Consider the following 27374-nt stretch of genomic DNA (forward strand, 5'->3'; position numbering starts at 1 on the left):
CCAATAAAGAGATTAACAGCAGTCCACAGCATTATAAGGTGCCGATGAACCACACCACCTCACCTCAATGTGAGCAACACCTGGACCATTTCCTTCAAACACAAACCCCACCTCGCCAACAAATCTGACTCTGCTACCCACTAGCAATAACCTCTGAACTCTCATATTTATAACTCATACCTCTGTACGCATTTTGCCTTCCACCTGGGATCATACTTACATACAAAATATAACTCCTACTAGACTAAGCTGTTTGAAGGTTAATTCCACATCACATTCAATCTCATGGAATTCACACCACATCAACATCAACTTCACCTCCCAGATATCACTCCTCATTGCCTAAGTTCCAGGTACAGAGGCTCTGCACCTTTTCCACACACACATTACACACCAGGTCATCTCTATGGTGACCCACAAGATGGCCTCCAAGACGGCTTCACTGATTGCTGGAAGTCACACACCTGTACCCGGGACAATCTGTACGACCAATAAAATACAGCTCTTGGGTTCTCTCTCTGTAGGATCGATGAAAATTAGGTCATTGGCAGCCTTATGGAAAGGCCCATGGAGTAAGAAACTGATACCTCCTGCCAAAGACTACCCAAGTCAAGCTTTGAGATGACTAACGCTCCAGCCAACGGCTTTACTGCAAACCCATGAGAGACCCTGAGCCAGAACTATGTAGCTAGCCAGTCTCAGATTCCTGGCCTTCAGAAACTGTGTAAGGTAACAAATGTTTGTTTGTTTTTTTTTAAGCTGCTAAGTTTTAGGATAATATGTTAGGCAACAAAAAAATACATATGAATTTGTTACCATATGTAAGGCAATCTCCATATCACCTTTATCTAGAATATTCTTTCCTAAGCTGACCTATCAAAATTCTAAAGCTTGAGATCCAGTGGGGCTTATCTTTTGTGAAAATGCTTTGGATTCTCCCTCACCAGAATTACTTACTCCTTTCCCTTAATTCAAATTGTGTGAGTCACTTTAACAATGAGGTCAGTCCGTCTTATGGTACAGTGAAGGCTCAGAGGCCTGCATCCCAGACAAGCCATTAGCTCCCCAAGGCACAGATTAGGTCTCCATCTTCTCATTAACACCAGTCTGGCCTAGTCAAACCAAGGATTCTCAGCCATCCCACATCTGTGTACAGAAAAAACTAGGGAGTGATATTACTGGCCATTAGTTAGGGTTGGGCTGATCCCCAGTAATAAAAACTTGATTAACTGTGGAGAGGGCCTGCTGTAGTCAGGGACCACGTTTGGAAAATGGGGAGAGTCAGAGAAAGAGGAAAAAGGAAAAAAAAAAAACAAAAAACAGACTGGTCCCGGGCAGAACTTTCCCTACCCCTACACTTTCTCTTATCACCCCACCAGAAGAGAATGGAGAAGGAGGAATAATTGACGGAATTGATGGAAACATGCGTTCACACATTCACAGAGGAAGTGAGATAAAGCAGGTGGTTCAGGAGTCAACAGAACACCACCCCCCAAGTCAGCTGCAATGACTCCCAGCAGCTGATGGCAGTGGTCACAGAGCACGAACTGATCTAGGTTGCATCTTGATTTCACATTTAGGAACCATAAGACCAAGGAAGGAAGCATCCACTTCTTGGGCCTTCACATTTCCCACCTGCAAATTACTGTAACTTACTAAGGCAGCTTTTGAAAGGACTAAATGAGACAATGTACAAGTTCATGTGAAACATCTAGAAGGCTGCTTGTTATCTCATCCCCTTCTCTTCCCCTCACCGGAGCCAGTCTTCAGGAGCTGTGCCCCAAATAGGAGGGTCTAAACCCTAACACGAGGACCCAAAGTCAAGTCATCTCTATTTGCCTTTGTTGCTATAATTCCCAAAAGAGGCTCTAGGTGGGGCACCTGGGTGGCTCAGTCAGTTAAGCAGCCAACTCTAGCTTTCAGCAGGTCATGATCTCGGGATCCTGGGATCCAGGCCCACATCAGGCTCCACACTCAAGAGGGGAATCTGCCTGAGGATTCTACCCATCCCCCCACCAGCTCCATCTGCCCCTTCCCCTGCTCACACTCTCTCTCTAAAATAAATAAATCTTAAAAAAAAAAAAAAAAAAAAAGAGGCTCTAGGGTTGGAAAGACAACCTTCAAATTCACTTATATACCATATACAGCTCCAATTTAAGAGTTTGGTTACTTTGGGGACTCCTGGGTGGCTCAGTTGGTTAAGTGTCTGCCCTCAGCTCAGGTCATGATCTCAGGGTCCTAGGACTGAGCCCCACATGGGGCTCCCTGCTCGGCGGGGAGTCTGCTTCTCCCTCTGCCTCTTCCCCCTGGCTTGTTCTCTCAAATAAATGAATAAAGTCTTAAAAAAAAAAAAAGGTTTGGTTATTTTTTGGAACACACATTTCCCCCTTTGAACTCATTAAAACTTAGCAACAGGCCACCCATAAGCACAGTCCAGACTAATTCTTTTTTTTTTTTTTTAAAGATTTTATTTATTTATTTGACAGAGAGAGACACAGTGAGAGAGGGAACACAAGCAGGGGGAGTGGGAGAGGGAGAAGCAGGCCTCCCGCCGAGCAGGGAGCCTGATGTGGGGCTCGATCCCAGGACCCTGGGATCATGACCTGAGCCGAAGGCAGGCGCTTAACGACTGAGCCACCCAGGCGCCCCCAGGCTAATTCTTTTTTTCAGCTTCATAGATAGCAAATGTCTGCCACATTAAAAACAACCAACTGATCAATCAACCAAAAATTATCATTTCTAGAATTTACAGGTATCACAAAAACCTACGCTAGGGACTAAGAGTATATAAAGATTAATAAACCTACTGAGGATTGGAGAGTTCCACTTTCAACATGAAGTACACGTGTTAAATGTTTATTAAGATTCTAATACATTCCACCGCATTAAGCACCAGAGCAGACAAAAAAACAAAACACTTTTCAAAAAAATGTTATTTATGCTCTCATTCATGAAACATACATATTAAATTTTTAAACAATCAGGGGCGCCTGGGTGGCTCAGTCGTTAAGCGTCTGCCTTCGGCTCAGGTCGTGGTCCCAGGGTCCTAGGATCGAGCCCCGCATCGGGCTCCCTGCTCAGCGGGAAGCCTGCTTCTCCCTCTCCCTCTCCCCCTGCTGTGTTCCCTCTCTCTCTGTGTCTCTCTCTGTCGTAAATAAATAAAAAAATCTTTAAAAAAAAAAAAAATTTTTAAACAATCATAAAAGTCACAGTTTATTTGCAGACTACTCTGTAAGGTGAATTCCATGGAAAAGACTCCAATATTTAAGTTATATATAACAAATTCTGTAACTAGCTTTAAAGAAACAAGTTCAAGGAACGGTCAGAACCAACCAGGTCATTTATGTTTCTTCAAATGAAAATAATCCTTATCAGGCAAACATTTTGTGTAATATTTTGTCCTTTTCTCTATTATGAAGAATATCATGATAACAATACAAATAATTAGTAACTAAATTACATCCTAATTTTACCAACATACAAGGCTAGGATTCTGCAACATGGAAGCCAAATTCCAAGTAAAATAAGGACTTTAAAAAATACTGAACAGTAAAAAACAGCAGACATTTTACAATATGGGAAACCATAAAGAAACTGATCAATACTCATCAGAACCAACAGGGCTCTTCAAGCTCACTGAGGTTCAATGACCCTCCACTCCTGCTCCCCTTCCTGAAAGGTCTGCAGTGTCCTTGTCACACAGCTGAGACCAGCACGAGTTTTTCCATAGCAACTGCAGCAAGCCCCTTAGCACTAGGAAAAGCCTCAGATGCCTCCCCTTATATTAAATATTTATTAGGTTTCAAGATAGTGGTCTTGGGGGGAAGTTTACGGGATGCACACATGGTTTAGAGCCTATTGCCCTTTCTTCAAAATACCTTTTCTATCAGGTTCACTGAAATAAACCCACAACTGGTTCCTTGAGGCTGTGGAACTGCCTTCCACATGGTGTTCAGTGCCCGTTTTAATCAAACCGAAGGGTTTTCAATTTTTTTAAGTCATCTAAATCCCTTCAGCATCTCATCCAATAAGTCGTAACAGAAAAAAAAAATCTAATAAAGCACTATTATCTATTTAAAACCTAATAAGCCCCTTAGATCTTGGTTGTTTGGAAAGAATTAACACTGTAATGACTTACTCTGTGGGTTACTTTTTAATTTGTTTCCACACATCACATGAGGTTCCAAAGGTACAACTGTCTTAGGCTCTGCTGAAGTTCTCCTAGAGGAGAAGGACGAGGTTCACTCTATTCTGGGGGAGCCCTGCTGTTAAAATCAGCACAAATGTTGTCATCATTTATTGGGTATTTTCACATCCCAGAACAGAAAAACACAAAAGTAAGTAATAGGTAACTCGGGTGTCCTCACAACAGAGTTTCTTGGCTTTAAAAGGAGATGCTCCCAAGAAGCTCAGAGATACAACAGCAACCTTGTTTAAGCACAGCTTGTAGCCAAAAGTGACCGATCTAAGTAGATCTGGACGGCAAGTGATCTCTGAGCACACATGGCAGTTGTCATCACACACAAATCTGAACACATTTTCAACGCAAAGCAGTTTGCATAGTATAGACGAAGCAGGACTCTCCGGGAGCTGCTGAAACGCAAGAACTCCTTCCTCCGCTTCTTTTTATCTAGAACCTCGCTCAATGCCTGGCACCCAGCACGTGCTCAAAGACTGGGGACAAGGGACCAAGGATCTTAAGAATTTTTCTCCTTCAGGAGAGCTGCCCAGTAGAGGACCACCCCCACGTCCAGCAGTCACTTTGGGGAGCACCAGCAGCAGCATGGGAAACTAGGAAAACCTCACGCACGCATCACATTTTTTTACTCAAGAAATGGCAGGTCCCTCTCTCTCTCTATATATATATATATACACACTAGGATCACTCCAGACTAATCAGTATTTTCAATTGCCAGAGACAAAGGAGAAAAAAAAATTTTTTTTGAAACTGAACTTAAAAGTAAATGTCCTTTACTCTCAGATTATGTCCTCCCTGATTTGAGAGGGGGTGTTAAAAATCGCATATTTATAAAAAAGATGGTGGGGCTTTATGTTGGTTGATTTTAATGATTTGGCAGAACAAGGAACTGACAACTCAGCGTGAGCTCCCCACCCCTAATTTTAATTTTACCCATCTATGAAATCAAATGTATTAGCAATGGTAGTGCTGAGATGTAACACCCACTTACCCTGCCACCACCTAACTATGACTGCAGCCCCACCTGACACCTGCCAGACTCAGGCAACACATATCACTGCCCAGGGCAAAACAGGAAAAGAGGAATAAATGGTTTAGAAAGTGGAGGACGCAAGAAATGCTACATTTGGTTATCAATGTGTAGAGTCTGACAGGAGGGAAGAACATCCAGAATGGAGAAGTCTAACAACGACTTCACATAAAAAGACACCTTTGGACTTATATCCTCTAGAAACTTGACATAAGTGAGCCATTGTTACTGAAGGCAATTCTCATCCATCGAGTGTACTGAGAGCGGAAAAAACAGTTGAGTATCAGTTTTAGGAAGTCTACAAAAAATGAAAAAAGACTGGCCAGCAGCCCAAAGCCCATTTCAGGCTGAATTTCCAAAGAACCCAATCAGCACATTTTTACAACTTTCCTAGCAACTCTGGTTTAGGCCCAGCTTAGGAGGATAATAAAACAAATTACTCAGGGCTAGGTGTTAATGTGGTGAACATCATAAAGAGTCAGGGTGACATTACCAATCAGAACAAAACTAAAATAAAATATATACATGCTCAGCAATTTCACTTCTCCATATTACCCTAGGCCAACATGCTTGCCTAAAGGAGGAATAAACAAAGATATTCAGTGCAGCATTTATTTATAACAGTTTTTAAAAATACTGTAAAGAACCGGGCGCCTGGGTGGCTCAGTTGGTTAAGCGACTGCCTTCGGCTCAGGTCATGATCCCAGAGTCCCTGGATCGAGTCCCGCATTGGGCTCCCTGCTCGGCAGGGAGTCTGCTTCTCCCTCTGTCCCTCCCCCATCTCATGTGCTCTCTCTCATTCTCTCTCTCACAAATAAATAAATAAAATCTTAAAAAAAAAAAATACTGTAAAGAACCAAAATGCCCATTAACAGAATTTAAATTAAAGCATATTTATACTCTGAAACACTATGCAGCAGTTAAAAAGAATGAAATGATCATGGGGTGCCTGGGTGGCTCAGTCGGTTAAGCGTCCAACTCTTGATTTCAGCTCAGGTCATGATCCCAGAATCGTGAGATTGAGCCCCACATAGGGCTCTGCACTGAGCTGAGCATGGAACCTGCTTAAGATTCTCTCTCTCCCTCTCCCTCTGCCCTGTTCTCCTCCCCAACTCTCTCTTAAAAAAAAAAAAAAAATCACTATTTGAAAGCTCTCCTAAGACAGCCAGATGAAAAATATAGAAGTGCATATAGTATGAGAGTATTTGCCTTTTTGAAAGTCACACATAGGCAAAAATCAATTCTAGGAGTGCTCCCAATGTGTGGTCCCAGAACCAGAGCATTGACATCACCTGGGAACTTGCTAAAAATGCAAATTCTCAGGCCCCACCCCAGACCACTGAATCAGCAATCTGCATAAAGCAGTATGTTTGAACAAGCCCTTGGATGCAAGCAAAAGCTTGAGAACTGCTGGTCTACACAGACCTGTATTCAGGTCCCTAAAAAAAGGACAGGACTCTCACCAACTGAGGTCTCTGAGCAAATATCTTTATCTATATTCTCTCACTCTCCTCCCTGCCTTTTTTTGACAAGGAGAGTGTATTCATGCATCACTCTCATAAATTAAAAGTAACTTTTTTTAGATACTACAGATACTAGGAGGGGACTTGAGGAATGGTTAGCCATGCAATTACGGTAGAGGAAAAGCTGATGGAATAGGAGAATGGAGGTTCCCTGTGAGCTACTGAAAGGTTGGAGGTCACAAAAATCATGAAAAACAAGCCAAGTAGGAATTTTACTTCAGAACTCTCACTAGTGTCTCAGTGAGTTCAGCTGATCTCAGAGTGTGCGCAACAGTCAACTCCTGTACACTGGACAGCCACCTACCAAAGAATAAAAAAAGAATAATGCAGACATTGTTTTGGAAAAGCTAAAGTGTCACAAAGTCTTCTGTTGTCCTGTTTTGTTGATTCCTTAGCCCTACACACTGCAGGGGCCAATGCTGCTCCCAGCCCACACTGTCATCTTGTATTTGCTGGGGCTGTTTGCCTGGACAGCAGGGAAAAGGAGACAGAAAAGAGGGCTTTGAAATCTAAGTAACAAATGTTAGGGACAAATGATAGTAGCCACTATCCCTCGAAGCCTTGACATCTCCTTTCCAGGTTGCGGGGCCTAGAAATGCATAAACTCTCTCTCTCTCTCTCTCTCTCACACACACACACACACACACACCTGTATTTTATTTCTCATTAACTTCACAGAAGTAAAATCAAGCATTACTGCCAATATTTATGAACATAAATGCACAAAGGTAGTCTGGAATCCACTTTAAAATAAGGTAATGGAAACCTGTAATATAAAAATAGGATTAGCTATACTTAATTTTCAGCTGAGAGATGTCACTAAGAGATAACCTTTTAATCTCCCTATTATTGCTACAAGTCATGTTCCAAACTAGGAATAAAAATATGTGGTATTTTATAAAGAATTATGAATTTTCCACTTCTAAATTTTTTAAGTGAGAATACAGCTGATCTGATGTCAAAAATGCAGGCCTCACCCTTGACACACATCCTAGAACAGCTTAAAAAGCCAACATCTAAAACAGCCTAGATATCCTTACCTTAACTTTGCGATAAGAGATCAAGTAGAAGTTTCACTCTCTATAGCAAGTACTCTTCAGTTTCACTGAAGAGAAAAAGCAAAATAAGAGTACATTCTCACTCCTGGGCTTTGGGAACATCAGCTTCTTCAGTTTCAAGCTTTATTCTCTTGGATATTGCGAGGTCATCACAACCCACTTGTTCTTTGACACAAGCAGAACCCCATGCTCAAAGTGACTGCAGGCCTACAAAGAAACAGCTGTGTGCCATTCAATTATCTGGGCCATGCTTCTCCATGGTACAGAGAAAAATCATCCCTTTTTAGCCTGAAAGCAAGCACAGTTTTCCTTCTCATCTCCCACCATTCAGCCAATTTTTCTTCCTTTAACAAGACCAAATTTTTAGCTACATCCATTTAAGAAGCTTGTGTCCTTTACCTAGAGAAGATGAAACAAAAAGTTATAGCCTCATATAACAGAAATACCCAGTTTTTTAAAAAGAAAAGATTTAACACTACATCAAAAGTAATAAAGAAAAACATGATTTACCTCTAAAGAGAACAGATTTAAAACTTGAGAAAAAGACCACAGTGTAAAGTGTAAGTTATATGAAGAGATCATTTTGTAACATGCCCCCACTGTAACAGATCTATTCCTAAATGAGTTAGGAAGCCAGTTAAAAGCCAGACGGGGTAGAATGGCCTTCAAGGCCTGAGCACTGACCGATAAGCAGCCTGCAATATAAACAAGAGCCCTGCACCTCTCTGTTACTTTGACAACAGAATGCTGCAACCCTGGGAGGCCTCTCCCTTCCTGGGGCACCTTCTAGAACAGACATTCCTGAATACTCAGGAACCTGCCTCTACCTCCCCCACGGCTGCACACCTCAGAAGCAGGTCAATCCTGAACATGTTTTTCCTTCCCCACTCCCCGCTCCAGCTCCATCCGGAGATGAGGGGCCAGCCTTGACCTTGGGGGGGGGAGGAGGGCGGGAGGACCAGGCCAGCCTGCAACAGTGACTGACAGAATCACGCGGGCGGAAGCCAACCGCCCCTGGGCTGCCATGAAGCCACCGAAGGCAGCTGCAGCTCCCGGTCGAGGTCCGAAATGCTCCCTTCCTCAACACCCACACACCCCCCAACACCAACTGCATTTAATATCCAAAACTGTGACTGGCAAATCCAGCTTTAAAGAAGATCTCTTCTGTGAAAGAAGTCAGGCACAAGCAGGTCTCGGGTTCCCTTTGAACAGAGGAAACTTGATATCCTGAAGGCCTGCCAAAGAAAGCAGCCTGTGTTTCGAGTCCATGCTTGTGATTAAGAACCTGAATAGTGACTGGACAGGGTGTGTGCAGGGGAGAGGGGGGAGGGCAAGCGGACAAATGTTAGTGAATACAGGAAATGAGGTCTGTACTTGGGTTTTTACTTTCATTAAAATGTGCTTATGTTTCCCGTAGTATATGTGTCCCTTAATTAACAGGTATTTTCAAAGAAAGGATGAGGCTGGGACACAGACAAATCAATGTGGGAGAAGGGTGCTGAAGATGACAGGGGTCTCTAGGCCTTTTTACTTAAATGTTTTACTGCTTTTCTTTTACACATTTTCGCCCACAAAGATGATGTTTAATTTACGGGGGAAGAAATGGTGAAGAATTACTACAAAGCACAAGAAAAGACCAAACACACTAAGTACAGCTGCTTGAACCTCAAGATGCCAGGTCACAGAAGGAAGTGAATGATAGCCGTAGCTGCTTCCCAATAAGCCCCAGGGGGGCTGCCCACTGGCTTCTGCTGGAAGGGAAAAACTAATTCCTCAAAAGGTGTTCCAGCTTCCCCAGGCAGGCCAGACAGGGGTGAGGGGAGTGCTTCGTTTCCAGCACTTCCACATCCCAGCGTGGCCTTCTCCCCAGAACAGCAATCCCAAGACTGTAACTACAGACCCAAAGGCTCTGCTGGACTGGCATCCAAACATTTCACTTATCCGTGGTGAGCACAAAGATTCGCAGGCAAAATTCCATACATTGGAATCCTGGTATTATTAAATAAATCTGCATTTTAGCAAAGGTATGTCTGTAACAAATCCATTTAAGATAAGGTCTCTCCGGGCACCTGGGTGGCTCAGTGGGTTAGGCGTCCGACTCTTGGTTTCGGCTCAGGTCATGGTCTCAGGGTCCTGGGATGGAGGCCTGGATCGGGTTCCCCACTCAGCGAGGAGTCTGCCTGAGATGCTCTCTCCCCTTCTCCCCTCCCGGGAGTGCACACACTCTCTAAGTAAATAAATTAATTAAAGTAAAATAAAATAAGGTCTTTCTACATGATTGAGAGGTGGTGAAATACTGTAAACTATAGGATATTGGGTAGTTCTTTAAGCCCCCCACACTTCACACTCCCTCACTGGTTAAGATGGGAAAGGAAGAGTACATCTGAGCAGAGCTAAAGGGAGGCTCAAATAAGGCATTTGCTGCCCTGACTTGCTTGGCTGGGGCCAGGACCAGGGGTGCACTGAATAGATTGTGAGCATCACTGCCAAATAAAATTCCTCCTTCCCACTCGATACAGGTTGAAAAGAACTAAGAATTTCAAATTCTTCCAAAGCTAAAAGGCCCAAACCATCCCCATCTCACCTTCTGCATGCTTCCAATCACCTTTCCGACCTCTAAAGAAAAGGGCAGAACTACCACATTCTCTGTGGCAGGGCGCACCGTGAAGGGCCCAGTAACATTTTTCTTTTGTTCAGCATAGAAAATACAGATGTGAGGTAGTGGTATTAATGGGAAAATGAACACACATTAAAAACTCCCCAATGGGGCACCTGGGGGGCTTAGTCGGTTGAGTATCCCGGCTCCTCATCTCAGCTCAGGTCTTGATCTCAGGGTCATGAGTTCAAGTCCCACATTGGGCTCCACGCTGGGTATGGAGCCTACTTAAAAAATTCCCCCAAACTGCCTTTTATTGCCAAAAGCAAAAGGGTGACTGGGTGAACAGGACCCGGGGTCAAGAGAAGCAGGAGAGTTCTCAGAGTGCCTGGGGGCTCCTGTTACAGTGCCACGTGGGCAAACGTGGGTGAAAGCCCTCGGGAGCCCAGATGGGAGGGGCCACCCACCCCATAGCCTCTTCCTCAGCTCAGGGAGCTGGAGCACTTGCTGGTGGCCAACATGTCTCATGTTTGGTGGCCAGTCCAAGGTGGAAGTGACAATGTGACAAATGTCCATACCCTGAAATGGCACAGGATTAGAACCGCAAATGAACAACCACTTCCCTCAATTCCTTTAATTGATAAAGAAAAATCAAAAGTTCCTCTTCATCTACCAGTAAATTTTAAAAATTATGCAGCCTCTAAGTGTTTCTGCTTTGCCGAGCATCCATACAGAGACCCAAAGAGTTAAAAAGTGTGAGTTTTGAAAATTCCCAATTAATGATTTGAAATTTTTTCTAAGCTTTGAATCATTACACATGCCAAAAAGAGAGAAAGACCTATAAGTTAACGTCACAAAAGCAATGAAATTAATTAATAATAAATGAACAAACTAGGAAATCTGTTTCTCGGGGGTTTTTTATTTCCACAGGAAAAAAACTAACACTAATAGGAAACATAAAATATCTTGAATAAATCCCTTAAGTAAAAGCAAAATAAAAAGAACAAGAACAAAAAAATTCTTGAGTTCCATTTTATGGCCCTAAATAGGAAAAGATAAAAAGAGAAGACGAAAATGGAAATTCAGTGGAGAAGAAAGACAGGAAAGGAGAGAAAAGCTAAAGGGCGGGGGAAGAGCAAAGCTGGATGACAGACCCACAGAAAAATGCAGCATGCCAAGAGAAAACTGAGAGGAGCTGAAAGACAGATGTGTGATTTGAGGTTTACGCTTCACTTTGGATTTTAGGGAATTATCAAAGTTATCCAGTGCACTTTGAAAAGTTGGTTGTTTCAGCAGAGTTCACTGCTTTTCAAACTTAACAGCTACAGTTGCCATTATAAATAGAATAATCAGACTAGGAAAACGTCATCAGACCAACTGCAGTGACCAAAGCCCCAGCCAGAGGCAAACCAGCAAAACAGCAAGACTCCCAGGGCTGGAGTCCCTTCTGGAGGTTAAAAAGAGGAAATTTGAGAACGGATTATAATTTTGGGAAAAATAAAAGCCCCTAAACCAAGAGAAACCTGTTATGTTATCTTTACTATTAGTCCAAATTTTCATTTAATCCCTGAAGCAATGAGCAATCCATTTAAAAATCACCCGAAGAACCGATTGAAAGGTATGGTTTCCCTTCCAACAATGATCCGAGAGAAATAGCTGATGGACTCCAGTTTGGGACCTGCCACTCTGGACTGAAAATCGTTTCTTAAGAGAACCTGGGTGAGAATATTTGACAAATCCAGACATGCTGCACACATGAATCCCATAGCCGAGACACTCACAAACTTCAGGTTTGTGAGCACTCACAACTTCAGGTTTGCCCTGAGAAATCACCAGTTTAAAAAAAATCATCATCATCATCATCATCACAGCTTCACTAGGATTTGGCTCAAATGTAACCTCTAGGCAAAATTGCTTCTCTGGCTCTCAAACCACCCAGAGAATGTGTAATACTACACTTTCATTTTGCAAATATTTAGTAAGTACTTCTTCTCTGCAAGGCTGTTACCATTAAAGTGAATTATTGCTCACAGACTTGAGCTCCTTGAAGGTCAAACTCTAGGATATGACTATTAAAATACACTTTGCATTAAAAGCATCTTAACTAAAACCAGTGATATACAGAGTAACAGCTAAGCCAGTTACTCTCCCCCGCCTCTGGTTTCTTCCCTCATTTTACAAATGCGCACAAAGGTCAAGCTACCACCCCCTCTGCGCTCAAAAACAAAAACCAACACTCAATACAGGCAAGCAAAGCCCACCCCACCCCAACCCACGGAGCCTGAATCTCTCAGCATTACCGACCATGGGTAGTCAAGCACAGGCCAATATCTACTCTTTCCGCCCAATCCCCTTGGCCTCTCCACAGACCTTGAAAGTTGAACTCCCTGTGGCTTAACTCACCTTCCTCTCCCAGCCCTGAAATGTTCAACATCCAAGTTCTGCTCTCCTTTTACTCCACATTTTTTTCCTGGGCCATCTCAGCAACTTAATAGCTTCCAATATCACATGTCTCCCAAACCTCGATATCCTGCCCCGCTCCTTCTCTTAGAGATCCGTATTTCACTCCCGAACCTACCCACATAAACGTCCCAGGAGAACTGGGTAGTGGTTTTAAAACACGTGCACACAGTCACGGACACTCTTCCCACCAAAAGTGGAGTCTCACCTCCCTCTCCTTGAATATGTGCTGGCCTTCGAGGCACATTTCTAACAGAATGTGGAGGAGGTGATGCCCGAGGCTAAGTCACAAAAAGCCACACAGCTTCTGCCTGCCTCTCTCTTAGGAGTCACACCTTGGGAGCCCGTAGGCAACACGTAAGAAGGCAGGGTCTACGGCACAGCCTCTGGAGAAAAGCAATACTCAACGTAGGCAGGCAAATAACGATCAAACAGGGTTTTTTTTTTTTCTGGAGACCATGCAGATAGAGATGGATGTCGAGAAGCCCCCACTGCTTGGGTCTTCCCAGTACAACTGCCCCTCACGGGAGTGAGTAAGCCTTCAGATGATCCCCGCCTCATACTTCAAGCCGCCCTGGCTGAGGCTGAGCAGAGACAAGCTGTCCCCACCAGGCCCTGCCCAAATGACAGATCTATGACCATAATAAAGGCTGTTATTTTAAACCACTAGGTTGGGTTTTTTTTAAGGTTTTTGTTTGTTTGTTTTTTAAAGATTTTATTTATTTATTTGACAGAGAGAGACATAGCGAGAGAGGGAACACAAGCAGGGGGAGTAGGAGAGGGAGAAGCAGGCTTCCCCGCGGAGCAGGGAGCCCAATGCGGGGCTCGATCCCAGGACCCCGGGCTCATGACCTGAGCTGAAAGCAAACGTTCAACTGACTGAGCCACACAGGCACCCCTAAACCACTAGGTTTTAACATGATTTGTTATACAGCTCTGGACAACTGGAAAGACCTCAAATGTGACATACCCCAAACTAAATTCATTATCTCCCTCCCTCATCTGCTCTTCTTTCTAGATTTTCTATCCCAGTTCCTTTTCCACGCAATCTGAAAGCCCTTCTCTACTCTTCTCTACCCTCAGATCCCTCCCACCCCTGACATCTGACACACTGTAACCCAGTGGTCTCTCAGGAATCCAGCACCCCACCTCTGGTGTGAAAATTAATAAAGGGAAACCTCACTAAAATGGAGTTGGGAGGGTTGGGGGCAGGGGGCACTCTCTTGCGCTACCACTCTCGTAGTTAATTGCAGACCCAACAGGAAGAGACAGGACCTTGCACACAGATACTACTTTACTATTCCAGCAGGAAGAAGGAAGGCTTCCTCCTGCCCCAACAGCCCAGCCAATGAGAGACAGGCCCAGCTCAGCCAGTGAAAAGCCACTATAACTTAGAACTCCCAGTTTAGGGGCACATAGGTGGCTCAGTCTGTTGAGCATCGGACTCTTGGCTTCAGCTCAGGTCATGATCTCAGGGTGGTGGGATGGAGCCTGGTACAGGACTCTGTGCTCAGGGCAGAGTCTGTTTGAGATTCTTTCCCCTCCCTCTCCCTCTGCTTCTCCCCCTGCTCCCGCGCATGCTCTCTCTCTCTCTCTAAAATAAATAAATAAAATCTTAAAAAAAAGGAACTCCCAGTTTACTCCAATAGACTTTTTGTTTATGACAGTCTTCCCAGCTTCCCACTTTCTTCTACAAGAGTCTTCTTCTTCTTTGTTTGGTGGACTTGCCTGGGGTTTTGCCATAGTTTGCCTGTCCTGGATTGCAATTCTCTCTTATTCCCAAATAAACCCATCTTTTGCTGGTAAAATAACTGGCAGTCTTATTTCTTAAGGTTAACACTGGCTAGGAATACAGTGACACCCTTCACCTGGTTTGCTAGTACCTTCTATTCAACTGCCAAAATAATATTGTAAAACTGAACTCCCGCACACCTAACCACCAACTAATTGCCTACAGAATACAGTCCTGACTCCTGATCCTGACACGCAAGACTGTTCACACCACCGCCCCTCCCCCACCTGGGTGACTACCGGAGAGTCTGGATCCAGGGAATTCTGAGGATTCACAAACACCTTTTTGCCCTTTCATGCCACAGCACCTTTGCACATGTTGACTCTCCTCCGTAAATTCCCTTCTTCATCCTTCTTTCTCTCCCTGCTTACAAAGAATCCTGCTTAGCCTTCAAGTCCAAGTTCAAAGGTTATGTACTTTGAGAATCTTTTCTGATGACCCAACCGGACTTGCTCACTTCCTCCGCCATCAGTTATGCAAGCCCTTACAACACCCATTTCACTACAGTGACCTAGTCTCTGTTCCTCTGGTCTGGCCTGTGAGCCTGAGGGCAGGCATCCTATCAGGTTTGCCCCCAAATAAATTAAATGTTTAATTTGAACTGGAAACCACTAAGTGAGCCTTTTACAGAAATATCTAATATTCAGTTTCAGAATCAATACTATTCAGCACCTGAGCTGGTCACAGATTTTAACTTAATTTTCTAAGATATCTGGAGTATTATCAGCCTCCAGGAGATGTAGTGACCTATCCAGTGTCTCATAACCAGAAAATGATGAAGCCAAATTTTGAACCCAGATATAACTTCAAGTCCAGCACTCTTTGCCCTAAACATTTACAATCAGTGCTTCGGCACAAGGACAGACACACGGCCATATTCTGGCAAAGATACACCCTTTAGCGCCCCACTCCCATGGCAGCTCCCAGAGCACACTGCTCTTTTGAACCACCCCTTTGAAAGAAAAAAGGAGACTGCATATAACTTTTAGGTAGTATAGTATGTTGTGTAAGGACATGTATTCTGTAGCCAAATATCCCAAATTTAAGACCAAGATGTGTCTGTATCAAAGCTCTGTGCCCCTGGAGAATTTATTCTTCTATCCCTTTACACCTTGTTTCTTCAGGTGTAAAGCAGGGATATTAAGAGCACTGCTCATGGGTTTCTTGTGAAGGTATTAGAAAAATGAAACATGAAAAGCATTTAGAACATAACCTGGCACATAAAACACACTCAGCAAACCCTGTCGCTGGTATTAGGAGGAGTAGGAGGAGTATTTCTTAACAGTGACCCAGTAAAAACCCCAGCTGGAAAACTTAGGTAATTATAATGCAGGGCTGAAGCTGTGTCCCTTCAGATTCCAATTTTAATTAGTTGGGGAAAAAAAAAAACATTTTTAAGAAGTATGAAGTATCCCCAGGGCTTTAAACTGGTTAACAAATGTAGCTTCAATTTTCCTGGGGCTCCCGGTGCTTCTCTTAGAGACAAGAGGTGTGGGACGCAGTTCTTGTACCACTCACCACATCTGGCACATTTTGTACGGGGAAGTCGTGATCAATCAGCCTCTGTTTCCTCGTGTATATAACGAACATGATACCAGTCCTATCACCCAGCAGCATTAAAAGGCTCAAACGAAATAACGTGTAGAAAAATTAATAGAGTTTTGCAAAAGCCAGGTGGTGGCATCATCATCAACATCATTCTGAGTTCTAATAAGGTGATACACGAACGGTGATATACTCACTCAACACCAAAACAACAGGCTGGTCATCCTTCTGCTAAGTGCCTCAACAGCCAAGATGTTTGCATTTTTCTGCATTTTTTTTTTTTTCCAGAATTCTCATTCCGGTTAACGAGTAGCATGTACTTTCCACCACTGTCAACATACCCCTTGCCCTTCTCAACTGTATTCAAAGAGAACTTCTACGGGCACCTGGGTGGCTCAGTTGGTTAAGCGACTGCCTTCGGCTCAGGTCATGATCCTGGAGTCCCGGGATCGAGTCCCGCGTCGAGCTCCCTGCTCGGCAGGGGGTCTGCTTCTCCCTCTGCCCTCTTCCCTGTCCTGCTCTCTGTCTCTCATTCTCTCTCTCTCAAATAAATAAATAAAATTTAAAAAAAAAAAAAAAAGAGAACTTCTAAAATGTATTGAGACCATCCATGCCTCCTAAGCTCAGGATACAGTCAAAGCAAATCACTACCTCTGGTAGAACATAGGAAATGCACTTATGAAAGTACTTATCGAGCACTGCCTCCAACATGCTTTAGAGAATAGAACTGTATCCCCACTGCCTCTTCCTCTACCTGTACATGTATGTATACACACAGTCCACATAATACTTCAGAAGTAAAGTACCAATTTGGCTTCTCTTTACAGATTTTCAGTGATTTTATATAAAACTATAAGCACATTTGGAACATATATTCTTGTCTTCCTGCCAAACCATTATCCTTCCCTAGTTCTTACCCATTCTATCTAATCCCATGACTATCTGTGCTAGAAATCTTTCCGATCAATTATGTACAATACGACAAACATTTATGGAGCGCCTGCTACGTACACAACTGACTGACTGCTAGGGATACAAATTTAAGAACATTCTTCTGTTCTAGTGACACTTTATTTCTAGCCAAGTACAGGTCCCAGTGGGATAAACTACTCTCTCTATTCCTATAGCCCTGTTGATTGCACCATATGTTCCTTTTCACACTACAATGCTTCCAACAATGCTCAGAATACAATGGGTGAAGTCTGATACTATATATTTTTTTTTTAAAGATTTTATTTATTTGACAGAGAGAGACACAGTGAGAGAGGGAACACAAGCAGGGGGAGTGGGAGAGAGAGAAGCAGGCTTCCTGCCGAGCAGGGAGCCTGATGTGGGGCTCGATTCCCAGGACCCCAGGATCATGACCTGAGACACTTAACGACTGAGCCACCCAGGCGCCCCTTATATAATTTTTTAAACTGACATTTATGTTTGCATAGCTGTAACATGAAATACACCATGCCTATAAGCCCAGGCATGTAAATTAACAGTCCTGCCTAAAACCACTATTTTTAGTACTGACTGATTACAAAAGTGTCTTAAGAGAGAAGACTTAAAGACAGAGAAGGAAGAACTGAAAGCTACTCAAAGCCATGCAAATTACTCCAAAAAAAATGTCACCTAGAAAATATTTGCTCTTAATACTGTATTTTGTTAGTAAAAACAACATTATGAAGGTCCAATATAACCAAAATGAAAATAAAAACAGGAAAAATAAATATTTGCCACAAAACACAAAGGTTTAATAAGAGCATGAGGCGGGGATGATGAGAAGGCCAAGACACACCAAGATCCCAAGTGTAAAAAAGTGAGTAACAATCTCAAGAGGGGAAGAAAAATGGCTAATAATATATATAGCCTCTCTAGTAAATGGAGAAATTTTAAATGAAAAGAGATGGCATTTTCCCCCACAAAGTTCGTAATATTTTTTTTATTAAGGCAATGACATCTGTGCAGCAAAGGAAACAACTTACAAGAGTGAAAAGACAACCTACTGAATGGGAGAAATTATGTGCAAACCATATAAAGAACTCCTACAACTTGACAACAGTAACAAAAACAAATAATCCAATCCATAATGGGAAAGGACTTCAACAGACATTTCTCTAGAGAAGACATACAGATGGCCAACAAGCATATAAAAACATACTCTAGGGGCACCTGGGTGGCTCACTCGTTAAGCATTTGCCTTCAGCTCGGGTCATGATTCCAGGGTCCTGGGACAGAGCCCCAAGTCAGGCTCCCTGCTCAGCGGGAAACCTGCTTCTTCCTCTCCCACTCCCCGTTTGTGTTCCCTCTCTCGCTGTGTCCCTCTCTGTCAAATAAATAAATACAATCTTAAAAAAAAAAAAAAATACTCTACATCACTCATCATCAGGGAAGTGCAAATCAAAACCACAATGAGCTATCACCTCACACCCATTAGGACAGCCACTATAAAAAAAAAAAAAGTAAATTAATTAATTAAATAAAAATGAAAACAAAAAAACAATAACAAGTGTTGCTGAGGATGCAGAGAAATAAGAACCCTTTCAACCTCCCCTGTCCATTTTTTGCTCCCCTCTTCATGCCTTCCCTTTTCCCTTTAAAACAACTGTTGGTGGGAAGCACCTCGGTGGTTCAGTCAGTTGAGCAACCAACTCTTGGTTTCAGCTCAGATCACGATCTAAGGGTTGTTGAGATCAATCCTTGCATCAGCTCCCTGCAGGGTGTGGAGCCTGCTTAAGATTCTCTCTCTCTGTCCCCGTCTGCCCCTCCTACCCCTCCCTCAGAAAGAAAGGAAAGAAGGAAGGAAGGAAGGAAGGAAGGAAGGAAGGAAGGAAGGAATCAAGAAAGAAAGAAAGAGAAAGAAAGAAAAAGGCAGGGAGAGAGAAAGAGAAAGGGAGGGAGAGAAATGGGGGATAGGGATGGGAACAGGGAGGTAGAGAAGGAGAGGGAGAAAAGCTATGCCAACAGGATTTCTGTTGAATTTTCATCCAAATTGATTCTAATATTCCTTTGGAAATGAAATCTGGCAAGAATAGCTAGGAAAAAAAAATCTAACAATAAAAAGAAAAATAGAGGGGCGCCTGGCTGGCTCAGTTGGTGGAGCATGTGATTCTTGATCTCAGGGTCATGAGTTCAAGCTCCATGATGGGCATGGGACCTACTTAAAAAAAAAAAAAGAAAGAAAGAAAGAAAAATAGAGTAATCAGGGGAGACAAGCCCTTCCAGGTATTTTTACATATTATGAAGCTACAATAACTTAGTTTAGTTGCTGGGAATGCACAGATAGATCAATGGAAAAGAAAATAGAAATTTAGTATATGACAACAGCAGTATTTCAAATCAGTAGAGGAATAATCCATTATTCAGTGACTGGTATTGGGCAACTGAGTAGCCAATGGGGGGGGGTAAGAGTCATACCTCGCACTTTTTATCAAAATAAACTCCAGATGGATGAAAGATTTAAATGTAAAAATTAAAACCATAAAAACAGAAACTCAAAGTGAGGATGGCATTTCTAGGAATGATTCAAAAGCTAGAAGCTAAAAATGAAAACAGCCATCCATTAGTATTTCTACTTGGAAAAAAAAATCACTATCAAGTCAAAAGAGTGAAGACAAATGAGGAAAAAAATACATTAGCAATTCATATTGCGGACAGAGGGCTACATTCTGCAAATCGAGGGAAAAAAGTACAAAACAGAAATTGGGCAAAGTATATGATCTGACATTTCACAGAAAATGAAATATAAATCTTAAACTTACCAAACCACCTTCATATTAAAATATATATATAATAAAACATATGCTAAGGAACCCCTCTTCCCGGTATAGGATAAGCAGAGAGGAAAAAGTGTGACAACACCCAGGCCGAATTATGGAGGGAAGCAGATGCCCACACATCGCTGGTGGAGTAGAACTGGCAGAACGTCTCCCAAGCAGGATTTCGCACTATCCAAACTGAACAGTCACATTCTTCTAAGAATCCTTCCTACAGACATACTGGTACGTTTATCGAATGACTTGCATACAAATGTATTTGCTGCAGATTTGTTTTAGAAGCAACATATCAGGGGAAACCTAAATGGCCATCAAAAAGGGAGCAAATCAAGTATCACCTTTTATGATACATAACATGGTACACCTACAAACAGCCATTAAAAATGAAGCAGCTCTATACAACATTATGTTGAATAATCTCATATACTGTATTTAAGCGAAGGAAGTCAGGTGCTAAAGGCTTTGTATGCTACAGTTTATACAATATATCCACACACATATATATTCAAATATAAGTGCATGGATACCTACATGCATAGAATCTCTCTGGGTGGAAAGAGTAGAAACTGCTACAAGGGTGGCACAGCTATCCAAGGGAAATAGTCCCCCCCCAGCCTAGGGGAGACAGGAATGGGAGGAAGATTTACATTTTGCAATCTTTTAGTCCATTTGAATTTTGATCATATGCATTAACTACCTGGTCACAGTAGTCAAAATGATGTTGGAGAAGTATATTTTTAAAATATATTGAGGCTTTTTGTTTTGCTTTGTTTTTCAAAAGGAGTTATAAGGGGCGCCTGGCGCCAGTCGGAAGAGCATGCGACTCGATCTCTGGGTCATGAGTTCGAGCCCCATGTAGGGTGTAGAGATCATTTAAATAAATAAAAAAAACTTTAAAAAAATTTAAAAAGGAGTTATAATATGAAATATTCAATAAGAGATTATTTTGTGACTTGTTTAAAAGGATAGATACATATATGGATGGGTATAAACCTATATGCTAATAATGATTTTTCAGAGTAGGATTATGGGTGATTTTTTCTTTTTCTGTCTGTATTTTCTGATTTTTCTAAAATGAACGATTCACAGCTAACAAAAAGTATTTTTAATTTAAACATATTTTTAACTTCAACTAAACATTAAATCATTTGATCCCTTGGTTATTTTTCTAATAAAAATACATTGCTAAGATTATGGTTTCTCTACCATACGCAAATAAAATTTGGGAGAGACTTTAACAGTCAACAATTAAAACGGAAATAATGGACCCCAAAGGAAAATAAAATAATCTTAGCCTACAATAAAAGGACTAGAAGCACATAAATTCAGGGGATTTTGCTGTTCTTTTTGGTTTCAAACTGAGAGTATATTTGCTTTTACTGTACGCATGGATTATTCTGTTTTGAGATCCTGCTAAAAGATCACAACCCCTCCTACCACTCAGCTTGTGCCCTAGAGACCAGGCACGCTGCCGCATAAAAATAAATACAGGAAGTGAATTCCAACAACAAAGACATTAGCACCATATGGAAAGCACGACTTGACCAAGGAAACCCACAACTGGGGTGGGTCAAACCCTGGGATCTGTGAGCAGACCCTCCATACTGTTATCCATTCATCTTTACCTTTGTTTTACTTTTAAATAAGTGACATCTCACAGTTCTATTATTTCGAAGGCATAATTACAATGCTGAAATTACAGTGACATAGCATTGTGTTACTTTTCTTGCAGCCTTCCCCTCTCCTCTCCCTGAACAAAAGTTTGGGTGTGTGTGTGTGTGTGTGTGTGTATTCAAACAGATAAAATGCACTAACGGTTAAGGGGACTGCCACTTCAATATGGTGTTAAACTACAGGTTACTACTAACATAAGACACTACTCAAGTATAAATATTGATTCAGCACCATAATAGGCAGCCAGGAGGTTTTTTACACAATGTACGCTCTAGTTAGCATGCCACACTACACTTTCAAAGTAGGAAGCACCAAACACATTCAATGTGCTATGCTGGGTTTCTGGGTAAAAACTCTTGAGAGGTACTACACAGTTTATGGTATGTTTTTATTTATTTTTATTTTTATTTTTTTAAGGTATGTTTTAAATCAATTACTGTGGACTGAGCTCTCAATATAAACAGAGTATCATGGGGCGCCTGGGTGGCTCAGTTGGTTAAGCGACTGCCTTCGGCTCAGGTCACGATCCTGGAGTCCCGGGGTCGAGTCCCACATCAGGCTCCCTGCTCGGCGGGGAGTCTGCTTCTCCCTCTGCCCTTCCCCCCTCTCATGCTCTCTCTCAAATAAATAAATCTTTAAAAAATAAATAAATAAATAGAGTATCGTGTAGAAAGTCTGGGTACAGGAGAAGTGGGGAAAACAAGAATCTGAGCCAGATACTGAAGAGTATTAGAATACATCATATAAAACACAAGGAAAACTGTTCTAAAACTTTATAGCTCTGTTAAATAAAAAAAGTAGCAAAGGATAGATTTTGATGACTTCATATAAGGAAGATACAAGGAGACATTTTCAATAAAGAAATGCAGTTAAGACAAGAGGTAGGGTATTTAATTTTACATATAGAGTTGTATGGTTTTTTTTTTTCCTTAAGGGACAGACAGATGCAACTCCATGCATACTAAAAAGTAAGTCAAACAAATCCTAAAATGTTCTTATGTGGCTTTAAGTGCTTTACAAAAATCACAATGCAAGAGACAATCACAGAGTTTCATAAGCCTTCTTTCAGCCAACATTGTTTGGTAGTGAACATGCAGTTTTACAATCCCAACTTCCTCTTCCTTTAAGCCAGAAGTCTCACTATGGATTCAATGAAGACTGAGCCATCCACTCTGCTAGTTCAAAGACCTTAGATGTAAACTTACCCTCCAAGTCCAACAAGACCTTATTAACAACTTTCTCTGCCTAAGCACAGAGTTCTGCTCCTTTAAAATACTGAGGGAAGGGGCACCTGGGTGGCTCAGTCGTTAAGTGTCTGCCTTCAACTCAGGTCATGGTCCCAGGGTCCTGGGATCCAGCCCTGCATCGGGCTCCCTGCTCCACGGGGAGTCTGCTTCTCCCTCTCCCACTCCCCCTGCTTGTGTTCCCTCTCTCGCTGTGTCTCTCTCTGTCAAATAAATAAATAAAATCTTTAAAAAAAAGAATACTGAGGGAAAAAAATAGGAGTAAGTGGGAACCAAGGGAGGACATCAGAGGTTCCAACAGCCGGAAGGTGCTCTTGGTCACTTTTCCTTTCCATCTCTGGCAGTCCACAAACATTTCTGAGCACCTTCTTTGTGCCATGGTAACATAAAGGTGAAAATGCAAAAGAGATAGGCAGATGGAACCAAAAGTGTAAGGAAAGCCCACGTGGCTGCAACACAGCAAAGCTGAGTAAGCCAGCTGACCTTCCCAAGGCAGGTGACTCATCTTTCATTCTGAGCTGAGTCTCCAGACTCCCCACTTTAAGAGGATGGACTTCCCTTGCCCTCGAGGAGTAACAATTAAAAACAAGAACGAACACGACTACCAAGGAAAACATCTGAAAGTTAGAAACAGAAAGACTCCTCTTGTAAGCCAAAGAACTTATAAAATATGTCTTAGCCACATACATGAAAAACTAGTCCTACAAAAACCACACAAGGTGCCATCAGCACAGAGGTACTAATGACTGTGATTCTCACCAGCCAAACTAGAATACCAAATCTAATAAAATTAGTCACTCCAGTCACCTAGTCAAACAGCTATTTAATCTAGTTTGACAAGTACCAAACACAGCTACTCTAAAAACACCACTATGTTAAATATGACAATGTAAGGCAGATACAAATATGCATGTTTACATGTTTGACACCCCGGACACACTCATTAAAAGACAGAATAATACTGGCTTACATGGTGGCTCCTAGGCCTTCTCCTAAAAATACATTTAAGATCTGAGATGAGCTTTCTGACTCAAACATTTAAATATCTACCATGTTCAAATCACCATGTTACCCAACCATGGACAAAGATGAAGTACATGCTTCTAACCTCAATAAGCTTAAAGTCTAAACAACATGGGGGCATATAATATAGAAATATGATATATTACTTATTGTACATATATACATATACAATTACATATTGTATATAATGTTTACAGTATAAGCACTTATATGTTAAGTGTGGATCAAAGTGAGGGGTGGGGAGAAAGGAAGGGCTGGAAGGTTCCAAAGATCCCTACAACTTATCAAAAGTAAAATACAAAATAATATATATGGAATATGGTTTCATTTACATAAAAAGTACACATAAAGGCAAATGCAAAGAGTAGTAAGCAAAAATTAAAACTGTTGTGTTTGAATTCAAAATATAAGCAATTCCTATCCCCACTTCCTAAAATTTACCTTAATATTGTTAACCTTTTTTTTTAACCACTTACGTATCTTTTAAAAAGCGACCACGCGGGGTACCTGGGTGGTTCAGTCGATTAAGGGTCTGGCTTCAGATCAGGTCATGATCCCAGGGTACTGGGATGGAGCCCCGAGTCCAGCCCAGCATAGGTCTCCCTGCTCAGAGGGAGTCTGCTTCTCCCTCTCCCTCTGCCGCTCCCCACCCCCCCATCATGAGCGTGCCCCCCCTCAAATAAATAAAATCTTTAAAAAAAAAAATAAAAAGCGTGCCACGCAACTGTATTACAGTTACTGGGTTATTATCACAAAGATGAAGCAATATTTAAATATTGAATATTTAAATCTTTAAGCCATGCCCTCCTGTTTACATCTCTCTTAAACAATAATTCTAGGGGCGCCTGGGTGGCTCAGTCGTTAAGCGTCTGCCTTCGGCTCAGGTCGTGATCCCAGGGTCCTGGGATTGAGCCCCGCATAGGGCTCCCTACTCTGCGGGAAGCCTGCTTCTCCCTCTCCCACTCCCCCTGCTTGTGTTCCCTCTCTCGCTGTGTCTCTCTCTGTCAAATAAATAAATAAAATCTTAAAAAAAAATAATAATAATTCTAGTGGAAACAATTTGACTTGAGATACTGTTTTCAGAAACAAATGCATCCAAAGCAGTAGTAATGAGACTATGGGGTTTCACCTTGATGAGTAAAAGACGACCCTTACTATGAAAAGCTCCCCTCCCCCAAAATAAACCCACAGACACCAGAACATAATTTAGGGACACCTCTCGTTACATATATACGCCCAAAACCATCGCCATAGGATCAGACGCCACCAAAAATCCTAACCACGTTAACTAGAAGAGGGCAGAAAGTCTCAATATTGGAAGGGAGGGTGGGGGCGTAGTCATGTTCCCATCCTGAGTGGCGAAACGACCCACTGTCGTCAGTTCCTCAGTTTCCACCAGTTACAGGAGCTAACTGTACAGCATTCCCTTCGCGCTGCCTTCTACCCAAAGCGCATCACGGTCCACAGCCCCAGCTCCGCGAGCCTGCTGCCAGCCCCTCCGCCGCCACCCAGAACCTTCTTTCCTTCTCTCCCTCCCCACCCCCTTCTCTGTCTCTTTCCCTCTGTCTCTCGGTCTCTCTGTCTGCACGTCTCTCTCTCTCTCCCCTTTCTCTCTCTCTCTTTCTCACACACACACACACACACACACACACAAACACACACAGTCGCACGCGCGCGCGCACACGCGGCCCCATCAGCCCGCTCCGCCCACCAGAGCCGCTCCCTGTGGCTCGGCCCCACCAGGATGCCAGAACCCGATCCGGAAGATGCAACTTGAGGAAGGCTCGCCTCCCGCTGGGGCGCCGGCCGGGGACGCGGTGCACCTGTTCGGGCGCCGGGCCGCGTGCAGCCCGGCGCCGCGCCCGACCCCGCGCCAGCGCCCACCCCGGAGACGCCGCGCCGGCGCTCCCGGCGCCCTCACCTTGCTCGCCGCGGTCCATGTCTCCCGCCCGCCGCCTCGCGTCCTCTGCGCCTCCGCCGCCTGCAGCCCGTCCCGCTCGGATCGCACGCACGCCCGCCGCTCCGCACCGCGCCGCGCTCCTCCTCGCCTCCGCCCGCGACTCCCGCGAAGTCCCCTCCCCCGGAGGCGTCGGGCGCGGCGGCGCCGCCCGCCCTCGGCGGGGAGCGCTTTCCCGGGGCGTCACCCAACCACCTGACCCGGCCGACCTGTGCGCTCGGCCACGTCGGCGCGGCGGGCGGTGCCCGGCTAGGAGGGCTGGGCGGGCCGGCTCGCACCCGGCGGAACTCCGGCGCCGGGAGGGAAGAGCAGGGGGGCGGGGAGGTGGAATCGAGCACGGAGGCTGCGTGCAGACCGCTCGCGAAGCCGGCTGGCGTTGACGTCCCACCCTCAAGTTATTTATAATATCAAAAGTTCCCTCGGAGGCATGGAAGATGCCCTTTCTCTGCCTCCGCAAGCACCTGCTCTTGTGTACTTACTGAGTAGAAAACGCAGGAAGGTTACTTAGAAATGCCAATGGCTCTTTCTTCGCTTAGAGTCTTCGTAGTCTCCTACTGCCGAAAACAACATCCTCTGATATCTTCAATAACTAGCAAAACAAGCAAAGAGGGGAAGATTACAAAGAATCTCTCTTTTCACAGACATTGCGGGTTTTTCGGTGACAGGAATGTATTTTGAGGCTTCATAGTCACTGATCAACAAACAGTTCGAAGTTCCCGGAATAATACTTTTAATTATTATCATCTGCACTCTGTCTTCAAAGTGGTTTTTGCATTTACTCGTTTCCCATAGAACCACTTTGAATATGTCGTTCTGGGGTGGTACGTCGAGCTTCAAACTCAAAATACGCCCTAATCGGAGCCCTACGAGCCGTAGCCCAAACAATCTCGTACGAAGTAACCATAAGCCATCTAGGTCTGCGAGTGAAGCAACCTTCCGTTTGTGTCATGTACCTGGAGACTCTGGCTTGACCTTCATCTTTCAGCATAGTATAGTACTCCACACGCACTAGGCTTTTATTAATATACTTTAAAATTATCCATAGGTACCTGAAGCGACTCCACATCTCCTCCATGCCATTGCACTGTAAGCGAGGTGTAGCTCCTTGCCTGCGTCTCCAACGTCTTCTCGGTGAAGTTTATTCTGTGTACCCCAACCAGAGGAGATCTCTCCTCTTTGATTTCTCCTACTCCCACTGCGCTTGGCCTTCTCCCTGGTGGCACTGACCTAGCATTCATCTCTCCAGCCAGCCTGCTACGGCCATAGCTTTACGTGTTTCACGGCCCTAAGTTAGAACCTAGTAGCTTATAAACTAGAAGAGGTCAAGGATCATTTTGCTCACCTTTTCATCCCTTTCATTAGACCATGCATTTAATAAACATTTTAAGTATAGCTTTCAGGTTTAAATTTTAAAACAAGTTATATTGGATTCACTAACAGTCTAGTGTTTGTAACAAAGAGGTACAATGATAGGCTTTTTTTAAAGTGATTTTTTAAATGTAAATTTAAA

At 43.2% G+C, this 27374-nt stretch overlaps 1 protein-coding gene across 1 annotated transcript in view; it reads right to left on the reverse strand.

Annotated features, from left to right (window-relative positions):
- TPD52 (tumor protein D52) overlaps positions 1-26055 on the reverse strand; it is a 93095-nt gene extending 67040 nt beyond the window's left edge. Inside the window, exon 1 of the mRNA XM_081816178.1 lies at positions 25829-26055. Coding sequence (XP_081672304.1) covers positions 25829-25847 — 19 coding nt within the window. The 5' untranslated portion in view covers positions 25848-26055. The remainder of the gene's footprint in view (positions 1-25828) is intronic.
- Positions 26056-27374: the final 1319 nt, after the last annotated feature.

Source organism: Leptonychotes weddellii, chromosome 4, assembly GCF_054177405.1.
Source record: "Leptonychotes weddellii isolate Sample4059 chromosome 4, ASM5417740v2, whole genome shotgun sequence".
Lineage (NCBI taxonomy): Eukaryota > Metazoa > Chordata > Mammalia > Carnivora > Phocidae > Leptonychotes > Leptonychotes weddellii.